Genomic DNA, 13,984 nt, shown 5'->3' on the forward strand with positions numbered 1-13,984 from the left:
AATTCTTTTCTTCTGGAATTCCTATTAGACACACATAGGAGCTTCTTCTACTCTGTCTCACAACTTCTCTCTTATATTTCCTTCTTTATCCCTTGATACATTGTATAATTTCTTCAAGTCTAATTTGAGTGTACTATTCTCTGCTTCTAGTCTACAATTAACATACATTGATCTTTTATTTTTTTTTAACATTTTAAACGATGTGTTTATTTGACAGAGAGAGAGACAGCAAGCTCAAGCAGGCAGAGCAGCTGGCAGAGGGGGAGCGAGAAGCAGACCTTCCGCTGAGCAGGGAGCCTGATGTGGGGCTCGATCCCAGGACCCTGGGACCATGACCTGAGCCGAAGGCAGACGCTTAACCAACTGAGCCACCCAAGCGGTGGCTTTCAATGTGTGTATTTTTCACTTGTAAAAGTTCTATTATTTTTCAAATCTTCCTGTTTATATTTCAGAGTGTCTTATTTTCTTAGTTTTGATTTCTTCTTTTATTCATTAGTCATTTTAACATCCTTGTATTTTCTTTCAGATTATTGTTTTATCAGCTCAAGTTCTTGGTGCTCTAATCCTCCTGTTGTTTGCTAATCCTATTTTGTGGCAGTTTTGTTTGTTCTAACACATACTCATTTTTAGTCAAATTTTTTTCCCCTATGACACCTGAGTATGAGTATGGACTGCAGGAATGTTCACTTATAGAGATTTTGCATTTGTGCCAAATGTATCCTGTTAATTTTTCAGCTTGATTCCCTAGATCATGTGGATGGTGCACACCGAAACAATGATACACAACTGCACAGGGCAGGGGTGTTCCATTTTTCTGGGTAGACTTTTTAAAACTTGGAACATATGCAGTAAGAAACAAGCTTTCTTTGTGGGAGTAATCCTAAGGTACTCCTTTAATGTAAGGGTATAGTTTCAAAAATCAGAGAGCCCAAGACTTCTTTGCCATCCCCTGATGGTAGATAAAATCCAAATGCCTATGAGGTTATGGTGACTTGTTCAAACCATTGTACTGAATATGTTCCCATAGGTCACAGAAGACATTCTTATTGCTGAATTAGTGGTAATTCATATCTTCACAACCCTTGACATTTTTGTTGCATGTAAACCACTTGTTTTAAGTTTTGCTTTTCTTGTCTGTGGTGGAAAGAACACTTTTGTTTGGGATTAGGAGATGGGTGTATATATTGATCCTGCCACTTGCTGGTTGTGCGGCATTGATTAAATAATTCAACTTTTGAGGTTGATTTCTTATTTAAAATGAGGATACGGACACTGGGTGGCTCAGCTGGTTGAGCATCCAACTCCTGACTTTGGCTCAGGTCATGATCTCAGGGTTGTGGGATTGAGTGCCGCGTTGGGCTCTATACTCAGTGGGGAGTCTGCTTGGGATTCTCTCTCTCCCTCTCCCTCCGCCCCTCCCCCCCCCGCACACCTTTCCCTCCAAAATAAATATTTTTAAATAATAAAATAAAATGAGGTAATGCCATCTTCATATGATTCGGAGGTTCTTATAAGTTAGCATCTATAAAAGTACTTAATATATTGTAGAGCACCCCAGAAATGAATTATTATACTATCTTGGTTCTCTTCTGACCACTCTGCCTTTTCTCTCAATATAATCATATGGTAATGTTCAAGACTTCATCTTCTGCCTGTCTCCCATTACATCTTGTCTTTCAAATAATTCAAGATAATTCATTCAGTCTCAGGGTTTTAATGATCAACTTCTAAATCCCTGTTGTCAACTCTTTTTTCTCACTAAAACAACAGTACTATCACAGGGTTTTGATGATGCTTGAATGAGATAAATGGAGGTATCCTAGTAAACAATATACTCAACAGAGGCTATTATTACATTTTTATGTGCTTCCTGGATATTTACATTTTTAAAAATTCCAGTAAAATATAGTGTTATATTAGTTTCAGCTGTACAATATAGTGATTCAACAATTCTATACATTACTCAGTGCTCATCCTGGTAAAGGTAGTCTTAATCCCCTTCACCTATTTCAACCACCGCCCCCCCTCACCTCCTCTCTGGTAACCATCAGTTCTCTATATTTAAGTCTGTTTTTTTGCATCTTTTTTTCTTTGTTCTTTGTTCATTTAATTCCACGAGTGAAAACATACAGTATTTGTCCCTCTCTTTTATTTCAGTTAGCATTATGCCCTCTAGATCCATCCATGTTGTTGCAAATGGCAAGATTTCACTTTTTTATGGCTGAGTAATATTCCACCGAACACACACACACACACACACACACACACACACACACACACACGCACACTTTATCCATTCATGTATCAATGGACTTGGGTTGCTTCCATGACTTGGCTATTGCAAATAATGCTGCAATAAACATCGGGGTGTGTATAGCTTTTTAAATTAGTGTTTTAGTATTCTTTGGGTAAGTATCTGGGAATGGAATTACTGGATCATATGGTAGTTCTATTTTTAACTTTTTGAGGAATCTCCATACTGTTTTCCACAGTAGCTGCATCAGTTTACATTCCCACCAACAGTGCCAAAGGGTTCCTTTTCTTCCACATCCTTGCCAACACTTGTTTGATTCTTGTGTTTTTGATTCTGACAGGTGTGAGGTGGTATCTCATTGTGGTTTTGATTTGCATTTCCCTGATGATGAGTGATGTTGAGCATCTTATTTGTCTATTGGCCATCTGTATGTCTTCTCTGGAGAAATGTCTGTTCATGTCTTCTGCCCATTTTAACTGGATTATTTGCTTTTTGGGTGTTGTGTAAGTTCTTTATATATTTTTGATATTATCCCCTTATCAGATATATCATTTGCAAATATCTTCTCCCATTCAGTAGGTTTTCTTTTTGTTTTGTTGATAGTTTCCTTTGCTGTGCAGAAGCTTTTTCATTTTGATGTAGTCCCAATAGTTTACTTTTGATTCTGTTTCCCTTGCCTTAGAAGACGTATCTAGAAAAATGTTGCTATGGCTGATGTCAGATAATTTTTTTTTTAAAGATATTTATTTATTTATTTATTTATTTATTTGACAGAGAGAGACACAGCGAGAGCAGGAACACAAGCAGGGGGAGTGGGAGAGGGAGAAGCAGGCTTCCCGCAGAGCAGGGAGCCCGATGCGGGGCTCCATCCCAGGACCTTGGGATCATGACCCGAGCCGAAGGCAGACGCTTAACGACTGAGCCACCCAGGCGCCCCTGATGTCAGAGAGTTACTGCCTATGCTCTCTTCTAGGACTTTTATGGTTTAAGGTCTCTCATCTAGGGCTTTAATCCATCTTGAGTTTATCTTTATGTATAGTGAAAGAAAGTGGTCCAGTTTCATTTCTTTGCATGTAGCTATCCAATTTTCCAAATACCATTTGAAGAGACTGTCTTTTCCTCCACTGTATATTCTTGCCTTTTTTGTTGTTGATTAACCATATAATTGTGGGTTTACTTCTGGGCTCTCTGCTCTGTCCTGTTTGACCTCTGTGTCTATTTTTGTACCAGTACCATACTGTTTTGATTACTATAGCCTTGTAGTATTTCTTGAAATCTGGGACTGTGATACTTGCAGTTTTGTTCTTTTTCAAGATTGCTTTGGCTATTGGGGCGCCTGGGTGGCTCAGTCGTTAAGCATCTGCCTTCCGCTCAGGTCGTGATCCCAGGGTCCTGGGATCGAGCCCCGCATCGGGCTCCCTGCTCGGCGGGAAGCCTGCTTCTCCCTCCCCCACTCCCCCTGCTCGTGTTCCCTCTCTCGCTGTGTCTCTGTCAAATAAATAAAATCTTAAAAAAAAAAAAAAAGATTGCTTTGGCTATTTGAGGTCTTTTGTGTTCCACACAAATTTTAGTATTATTTATTCTAGTTCTGTGAATAATGCTGTTGATATTTTGATAGGGATTGCATTAGATCTATAGATTGTTTTGGGGAGTATGTTAACAATATTTGTTCTCCCAATCCATAAGCATGAAGTATCTTTTCCATTTGTTTTTGTCAGCTTCAATTACTTTCACTGATGTTCTATAGTTTCCAGAGTACAAGTCTTTCACCTCCTTGGTTAAATTTATTCCTAGGTACTATATTCTTTTTGGTGCAATTAGAAATGGAATTGTTTTCTTAATTTCTTTCAGCTACTTCATTTTTTTTTTCTATTTCTTTAAGATTTTTATTTATTTTTTGAGAGAGAGAGACTGGTAGAGAGAGAGCATGAGGAGGAAGGTCAGAGGCAGAAGCAGACTCCCTGCCGAGCAGGGAGCCTGATGCGGGACTCGATCCCCGGACTCCAGGATCATGACCTGAGCCGAAGGCAGTCGCTTAACCGACTGAGCCACCCAGGCGCCCTCAGCTACTTCATTATTAGTGCATAGAAGTGCAACAGATTTCTATATGTTGATTTTGTATCCTGTGACCTTACTGAATTCATTCATTGCTTCTAGTCGTTTTTTTTGGTGGAGTCTGGACATTGAATCTCCAAGATACTAAACACCTGTTCTTCCCAAATTAGCTCCCTTCCCCAACTTACTCTTACAAGTGATACCATCTGTCTTTCAAGCCTCAAAAATGGGAGTCTTCTTTCTTTGCTTTTCATCATCTCCCTTTTAGTCTATAAACTCTATGGGTATTTCTTGCAAAATATTTCTTACACCTATCCCTTTTGCTACTTATTGGCCCTTCTTCCCTAGTCCTTATTACAACTCATGCGTGAATTACTGCAACTTGGTAGCTGATTTCCATGTGGGCCAGCCTTCCTATTATTGTCTGTTCCTTAAACCACTTTCCTAACGTCCCTTTTCTGAAAGTCAATGGTTTGCTCTGTTTTAGAGTCCCAATCAACTTCGAAGGCCCTCTATAATCTAGACTACTAGTTATACAGGCATACAGATGTCTTTTATGCAAGTTCTTACGGAGCAATGTCATTTTCAACAATAGCACACTGCTTTTGATGCACTCCTATAGCATCTACAGATAAGCTACCAACAAGGATGTTTATGCTTTAGCAGATTGCCTCATGGTGCTGGAAGTCACCTCAGAAACCATTAGCTGAGCTGAATAAACTGAGATGTAAAAGAAGTACTTTCCTAAAAATTTAGTAGTTGGGGAAAAGTCAGTAATTATCTGATTTTTTAAATGTCCAGATTAATTAATGCTAGGATAGTATTAGACCTTTTATTTTTCACTGATGTTATTTAATTAGACCCTCTCACAATTTTAACAAGCACAATTCCCAAAATGGACTTTAAAAGCTAAAATTACATTAATTTAAAATTAATTTAAATTACATGTTTAAATTAAAAAAATTTATTGGTAGAAAAAATCAAACAATACAGTAATAATGGATAATGCAAAAGGGTTTACTTTTGAAGATAGATGTATTGACAAGGTTTATTTCCTCATAAACAATGCATTTGTTCCCAATTCGGAGAACCTTACAATAGACAACTCTATCATCTTAAATTCTGCTAAGTAAACCCCATTAAATAATTATTGCTTAATTTTTGTGTCAGGCTATAAAAAACTGCATCTCTTCCTAAATTACATGCCCTCTTTGGAAGAACATTCTTTTTTTTTTTTTTGGTGGTGGTGGGGGGGTCTACTTTCACAGAAAGTGATTTCTAATGTAAGTGAATAAAGTAAACCAATCTTTATCTGACATAACTGACAGTTAAAAATGAGATTCAGACTCAAATACTTTCCCAGATAATTGAGGTAATGCATGATAAAGCCATGGCAACTATTTTGTTAAACAAATTCTAGTTCAAGGAATGGTCTTAAATGTAAAATTTAATGCAAAATGAAGAGGCAAGGGAAGGCACTGTGACCATGACCGGTTGTACCAAGGACTTCCTCTTCTCAGAAAGCCATTGGAAAAATTTTCATGTATATTTGAGGAAAAAAGATGCAACTCACTGGCCCACTGTTGAGTAACAACCCTTTCAGAGTGCCGTGACATATTTGGTAATTTTACAACTAACATTTGATTTGGTGCCTTGGACTGCTACAACAGAATAAAACTATGCATATTTTCTTTTATTGTAGGTTCCAATGTCACATGGCCTTTGTTATTTCAAAACTAATAAATCCTTTAGTTTTGAAACATTTTCACTGATTGTTCTTTTTCTATGGCAACTTACCATTTACTTAAATGGTAGGATGCTTTTTCCAGAAAAGTCTTTATTCTAAATTTTGTGTGCATTTTTCTCCACATAGAAGGATGCTAAACTCTCTAGGATCTTAATACTTTGCCTCAATGAACGACCATGTCTCAGTCTATTGTTAGTCTGGAGAGACCTGTACTTTTTTTAAAACCATGTGAGAATTAGGGAATATATTTGTATTTATTAATAGTTTAAAGAAATGATTTTTCATAACTACATCAGACATAAAATGGTATAACTTTCCTTCAAAAGTAACCATTAACCTATGGTCAAGATAATCTAGAAATGTCAGATTTAAAATGTTTTTCTTCTAAATGTCTTTTAGAACTAATTGCTGTCATCTAGGCATTTTTTTTCTGTGTATCTCTGCATGTGTATATTTACATAAATGAAGGCCTAGGAGTAAACAGGATTCTCCCATACTCTTTACTCTCACAAGTAAATTCTTAATGTCAAGCATTAATTGCTACACAGTCTGAGATGTAGAATTAATAAAACTACATTTAACATTAAGTACACGCCAGAGACAAGATTATTTTCCTGTCCTCTGAAACAAATCAATGCCAACATGAGTTTGACCTTTTAATATTTCATCAAATTTTGTTAGAGGAGAACATCACCTTGTCTTCATGAAATCTTTTATCTAAAATCATGTAATCCAGATTAAGTACATTCGTTAGAATGTGTAACTTTAATGTAAAAATTGGCCACCTGATTTTTTGCATCTCTTCAGATTGGCTCAATCTGAAAGACTGAAATATCACTTCACATGCTCTCCAGCCTCTGTTTCTTAAACCTGACCACTTCTAACATAATATACAATGTATTTAGTATGTTAATTGTTTTCCCCAAAAACTTTCCTGCCCACCCTCTTTAGAATGTAGCTCCGAAAGGCAGGGATTTTCGTGTTTGGGCTACTGGTGGATTTCCAAGTGCCCAGAACAATGACCGACACACCTAGTTAAGCACTCATTCACTGACTAAAACGAAGTTGTAAATGCATTCAGAGATATAACAGCACGGGGGTGGGGGAGCAAATCATCTTGCAGGCCACTTTAAGCTCTGAGTGCAATGAAGAGTGGGCTCCAGGATTTGGAGTAGAGAAGTGCTATAAAAGCGGATTCACATTTGGAAAGCACCACTCTAACTGCCGTACTGAGGATGGTCTACAGTAGGCGGGGGGGGGGGGGGGGGGGGGGGGCAAGGAGACAGTTACAAGGCAAATACAGTAGCCTGGGTGACAAAAAATGAGGGCATGGATCAGGATGATAGCACTGTACAGGATGAGAAGCGGCTGAATTCTCGACCGTTCTGAAGGAAAAGCCAATAGCATTTCTGGATAGTTTGGAGGTGGGCTGTGAGAAAAGAGGAATCAAGGATGACAACACAGTTGTCCCAGCTTAAGTAACTGGAAGAATGGAGCTGTCGTCAGTGCCTTATGGAAGACTGCTGGAGAAGTACACCTGAAGGGAAGATGGGGCATGATGAAGAGTCAGTGTTGGACAGGTTATACTGAACTACACTTGACATACAAAGTTGGACACGATATGTTTAAGGTGTTTCTGTTAGGCAGTCGCCAAGAGATGCCAAAGGCTGGTGGATCTGGGTGTGGCTGTAGTTGGGGGAAGGTTCCTGGCTGGGGAACATTAGAGGTTCACTGTGTATGAATGGGGTTTAATGAATGCAGAGAAGAATAAGGCCCGAGCACCCTGCAGTTGAAAAGTCTTTGAGAAGCAATGAATTTTATAACATAAATAGAAAGACTACCTGGTTCTTCTCAGGTAATAAACGTCCTGAAGGAAAAAAAAGAACCCATATTATTATCAGGTGATGTTACTTTATGAAAGATAGGTAAGGACAAGCAAATTATGAACATAATTTAAAGATAGAATTTATTCTCTGATGGTTTACTCATGCAAACTGCACATAAAAGAAAGTAGTACAGTTTGTGTAACATTGCAAATATAAGGACTCAAAATGCTAGGTACAGAAGTAGTGTGACATCCTGAAAGTCAAAATGGAATTTGTGTATACAACTAATAATGATTTTTATTTGCTGAATACAGACTGATTTACAATGAAAGTTTTGCTAACCTTGGTAAGTTCATTAACCGTTTACATGACTTCTTACATCTATGTAGTTTTATTTTACAGTTGCAAGAATTCCTGTTACCCAAAAACTTTAACTTGCATAAATAATAAAAGAAAAATGTACTGAAGGACTTAGGAGAGTGAAAAAATTGAGGCTTTACCTAACCCATCCAAACTACAATAAAAAATAGCCGCCTTGCAGAATTCATATTTTGTGCCTTTGAGATCAACTCCTTAGCATAACTATGGCAAAGTCACGATGAGAAATTCATTACTTTAAAATTATAAAATCAGTTTAAAATAAAAAAAATTTAGAAGTAGGATTATCAACTAAAAATGCTCACTTTTAATAAGCCAAACAATAAAAATCCTATTATCTTCATACCTAAAAGTTCTGAAATGTCATTTGTATAATTTGAATGTTTCCCAGTTTGGAACTTAGGCAGGTGGGATATTTCCTGGAATTATCAAGGATATTCGATATAGGTTTTTTAAATGTCAGTCTCATTAGGAGATGGCACTGAGACGTTCGTAAATAGTGTAGTATAGATGCAGAACTACACAACTTATTATAAATGCATTACAGTTATTTACATAATGGAATCCTGCTTGAATGCCAGAAGTTGCTACTGGGTAGGACTCATAACTATTTTACAAAGTTTTCTTACACACATCTACTACTTTATTTTTAACAATTTAGTCTATTTTAAAATATTGTACTGTATTTTGAACATAACTGCAGAATAAAAATAGATAATGGCACATTAGAAAACTCAGTATCCCACAGATGACTGGATAATGAGAAAAGTGTACCTACAATCATCTCATCAGAAACAAACTACATCATGGAATGTTAGTTATCCAAGCCTGCACAGTAATGACATTTTAAATTGCAATCATCTATTGGCCAGCATCACACTGAAGGCATCGTTAAACATTCAAGCAAAGACTGCTGGCATAAACTATTGAAAGAAACATACACACACACTCTCTCTCTCTCTCTCTCTCATCCACTCTTGCTTCCCACATTATAATTACATTGTTCTAAAGATAGATACTGATTTTTTCCCACGAGAAACTTTATCAAAATTTGCTACTAAAAGATGACAGTGCTTTCACAAGAATAAGTACAAGTTAGCTTGCAAGTACAAGACAATGGGGGTAAACAGTCTTAAATTTTCTAAGTAATTTTTAGGCTTTTTCTGGCAACCATACCATACTTGATTATGCATAAACTTCTCAGTTTGTAACCTGAAATCTGCAAAAAAAACCAAAACCAAAACCTAATTTCAAAAAATTATTAAGATATTGGATAACCCTGTATCGTAGATTATACAATTTCATATTTTAATAGCCTCAAAACATAGGGTTTAAAACACTGAGGATTTGAAAAATAGTCATTTTGAAATGATAAAGGATTCCAAAATTCATGTCTACTTAAAATCTTAAAAAGAACACACGATTAATGATCTTGATTTAGTTTCAGAGTGTGCATAAAAGCATCGTATGTCTCTTACCATGTTTCACTCACTTAAAAAGTGTTCTCTAATGTTTTTCCTTTTGCATAATGTGCAAAATAAAAGGCAAAAAGATTAAAAGCAAATCTCTATCTTTCTCTTGCTAGTGCTTTATGACCTTGTTAACATTACAAAGTCAATAGGGACTACGCAGAACTTTGGTATAAATGATAAACAATACTACCATCACAGTTGAGGATTAAGAGGTGGTCAAAAGAAATGGAAGTGGGAAGAGATTCAGTAACACCCCCATTTATTAAAACACCACCAAATTAAAAGTGAAATAAACCACAATGAATTATAATACAATTTACACATTGAGCACAGGAAATTAATAAATCTAACAATATTTATAAAAAAAGCAAAATCAGTCTTTTTCCAGAGACTAAAAACTGTTGTTCAGTCTGAACATCAACTGCTGCTACACCAACTTTAGAGCCAAATTTAATTTCAAGTAAAAAAAAAAAAAAAATTTACAACCACAGATTTCGCATAAATGGAAACTGGTCTTTCCTTGATTTCCCTTTGAAGTCACTAATGAGTATCTAAAACTGCCACACTGCAGGTTTTTAATCAACTTCCTGAGGGCTGTGACTGGGAGGCAGGAGCCATAGCTATCTGCGAGAGCGCAGGCTCTGTACTCTGGTCCGCCATCTGCGTGAGGACTGACGTGGCCACAGCTTCAGCCTTGGAGGTTGAACTGACTCCATTGGATGTGCTGACAGAACTATGCTGTATAGCTTCCGTATGTGGACTACTTGGCACTGACAGGTCTTCTGAACTATCATCTTTATCGGCGGCTGAGTGGAAAAAAGAAAAGTTACTGTTTCTTAAAGACATCTCTCTAAGAATGTGTCAGTCTCTGTCAGTATACAGAGTGAAAAGTTAGGCTTTTACAAAGTCGCTTATTGAGCTAAGTTGCTATGACTGGGCCTGAGTAAGCGAAAGGTGCCTGTAAGTCTGAAGTAGGCAATTTCACCACAACAGGTCAAATGAAGGTACAACCAGGCACAGGGAAGCACGTGCGTGCCCAGTGCCTCACAGAACAGAGCTGAAATATTTGCTAAATAGTGTTAAGAAAATCAGGTAGGAATTTGGGAAATAGCCTTGTCCTTACAGATATGATCAAACACTTATCAAGTAACACATTTAACAAAACCTGTGTCTTTGCCTACATGCCATTCTTATTAAAAGATAAAAAAAATTTACAACCACATGCATAAACAAAATGAATTCTTACATACAAATTATATTTTCCAATTATTCCCTCTGCATTCTCCAGAACTATATTTATTCTGGCTGACTTTCCATCTACTGCAGCAATGGGTGATTACAACACCTGATTCTAATGATGCATCCACATGAGAATAAGCAATATTTAGAATCTAAATGCCACCAGCTGTTATAGCTGCATGAATTAATTGGGGTTCAAATAAAAAATTATATAAAACTCTAGACACTGCAATGGAAAAGATATTCAGAAAGGGGCTTTCTAAGTATTTATGAAAAGCTACCAACTTTAAGGCTTGAACAATGAATCTCCTACACCTTTCTCATTTTAACAGGATGTAATCCAGCTACTTCATTTAGTGAAAAATTTGATATGCACAACACACAAGCATTTATAGCATATGTAACTCAGGAGATACAATGATAACATGAACCAATAACTGTGAACCCCGTCCCAAACTTAAGAGAACACTGCCAATAACAACGATGCTTCCTGGAGGCTCATCTCCTCATCAAAGGTAATCAGCATTCCGATAGTTCTTTAACCATTCCCTTGTTTTTTGTTTGAAGCTTTACCAAATGGGTATGCCTCCCTGTACTATTAGCTTTGTTTATCTTCGAACATCCTGAAAACAGTATCATACTGATGTGTTTTTATACTTTTCCCTTGGCATTAAAATAATTTTTATTTAGTGCTTAAAAGTAACAAGCAGGCTTTCTATCAAATCTCACAATGCAAACTGGCCCGCTTACTAATGAAAATCAATTATTAAAAGACTGTGGACCCTTAAAGCAGGACTCATCCTATGATTTGTGATGCAGAGGACAAGGGGAGGAACTTGGCCAGCTTGACTTCAATTTAAATAAAATTCCTCATTTTGAGAGTTTTCTGAAATACAGTACTTACAGAATTTTGACAAGTTTGCCTCAAATCCATGCATTTTTGTAAAGCAGTTTTTAAAATGTATTAGAATCCCATCTTCTCTATAAATCTGCTATAAATGCAAAATCACACCTCAAGATAAAAATTTGACCTCAAGATACAATAAAAAATCACAATCAATAATCCTTTTAAAATTATATAAAGCAGAAAGGATACTTTTCTGATGAAGCAATAACAAATGTTATAAAATATTTATAATTCAGTTAAACAGCCCATACAACAATTACGTGTTCAAAGAAACCCAAACCCGGGCAATGACACTTTAACTGAAAAGAATACTAAAGAGTTCTCTTTTGTGCACCACTCTTCTTCAACAGGAACACTGACCTTTCTCTCAGTGTTAAGTTCTAGGGAACACCTGCTCTCAAAAATAAAGAGGCCGATCTGTGATGAGAGGTATAAGGAAATTTAAATATACAGTGGAGGCAAGGACTCCAAATGAAACAGTAAATTGTAAGGACAAGTGCCTATCTCCAGACATTCAAATTAGGTAAAGCAAATCCTTAGGCTGTACAAAGCATCAGGTACTCACTTATAAATGACATAATTATAAATTTTATATATACATACAATATCTTTATAATGTGATATACCTGTACCTATGTCCACTACTTCTAGAAGGTCAGGAGAGAAAAATCATTAGTATAATCATAAGCACTCAAAAGATATGAGATCTTACTGCACTCCAAGAGCCATTTTCAGCCCTAAAGCTACAAAACCCCCAGCTATTTGACAATTCACACTATGAAGTTTTCTACCTATGTTCATACATACTTTCATTAATGAAAATATAAGCTCTCAATTACATTTAGGGCCCAAGAAGCTTTCCTTCCCACTTAAGATTATAGAAACAAACAAAATACCATTTTAATTATGCCCAGAGATCTAGAAAATATGAATTAATGGTAATAAGATCACTCTTGTGCTTTATTCTTCATAGAATCCAAACATTAAAAATGTATTCATATTTTCATTCATGGTTTATACTATTTGATTGCTAATGTGACCCCAACTGTCAGGGTTTTCCCATGACTGAGGGGTTTCATTCTACAAGGTGGGGACTTCGAGCCTTAGAACTGAGACCCTATGGTGTGTGCTTTTATACTGTCACCTCTACCTGAAAAGATTTTGTAATATTCCTTAATTTCTATTAAACCTTAATTTCACAAATGTTTTGGAAGTGTTAACTATTACAGTCCACCACCATTAGCAATAGCTGTGTGCTACAACATGAACAGTGTTAGGTATCTGTGAATTTCCCCACATTTTCTCTAAGATTTAAATATTCACTTAGTCAATCTATCTATCTACCTTGACTACCAGACAACAGAGAAGTCACATTTTTTCCTAAGACTTCAAGTGTGAAAAGAGAAATTACTTTAAAATTTCTATAAAACCCAATTATCTCCCAAGAGCTGAAGAGAACTAATTTTATGCTAAAACTAAATTTTTACTTCAGTCTATTTGATTATCTAGATGACTAGACAGAAAAAAAGGTAGGAATAACTCCAAACATCAAAAATGTCTTATTCATTTCTTACAGTCTATACAACCTAGCATAATACATATTCCCTAAAAACGTATTAATCTAGACTTTCAGTTTATTTAAGGGTATGTATGGCATATAAACCCATACATCTATAATCTTCATAAACACATCTTTATAAATTATTGCTTAAAATGAAAAATTGGCTTGCCTTTGCTGAGCATATGCTGCCTTGATTATAGAGCTAAAACTGCTGGGATTATCCAAGAGATTATCTAAGATTAAAAAATTGCAGAAGAGAAATTTTTAGTTGGATGTAACTGAAAAATTCATTTTCCTTCTAATTTTGTAGAATCATTTGTATATTTCTTTTTGAACTATCAAAATTCAAGAGAGCTCTCTTGTTAAGAAAATCATATATGCATAATGCTGAACTCAGTAGCTTCCATAGGAAATTATGTTGTTAAATCAGATGGGAGCCATAATGGCTTCATCCCTGCAGCAATCATTGTTAATACAAACCCCAAACATATTTCTATATGGGTCCAATTTACTCCACAATGTGTTTCACCATCCCGTAAAAATGA

General features: G+C 36.2%; 1 protein-coding gene across 9 annotated transcripts in view; it reads right to left on the reverse strand.

The window, feature by feature from the left end:
• Nucleotides 1–7,996: 7,996 nt before the first annotated feature.
• ATF2 (activating transcription factor 2) overlaps nt 7,997–13,984 on the reverse strand; it is an 86,283-nt gene continuing 80,295 nt past the window's right edge. For 8 of the 9 annotated variants that reach the window (XM_027587954.1, XM_027587947.1, XM_027587955.1 and 5 more), the window contains one exon: nt 7,997–10,538. In XM_027587954.1, the coding sequence (XP_027443755.1) occupies nt 10,312–10,538 (227 nt within the window). In that variant the 3' untranslated portion in view covers nt 7,997–10,311. The other variant, XM_027587953.2, reaches the window with a different exon arrangement.

Source organism: Zalophus californianus, chromosome 3 (assembly GCF_009762305.2).
Source record: "Zalophus californianus isolate mZalCal1 chromosome 3, mZalCal1.pri.v2, whole genome shotgun sequence".
In the NCBI taxonomy this organism is placed as follows: domain Eukaryota; kingdom Metazoa; phylum Chordata; class Mammalia; order Carnivora; family Otariidae; genus Zalophus; species Zalophus californianus.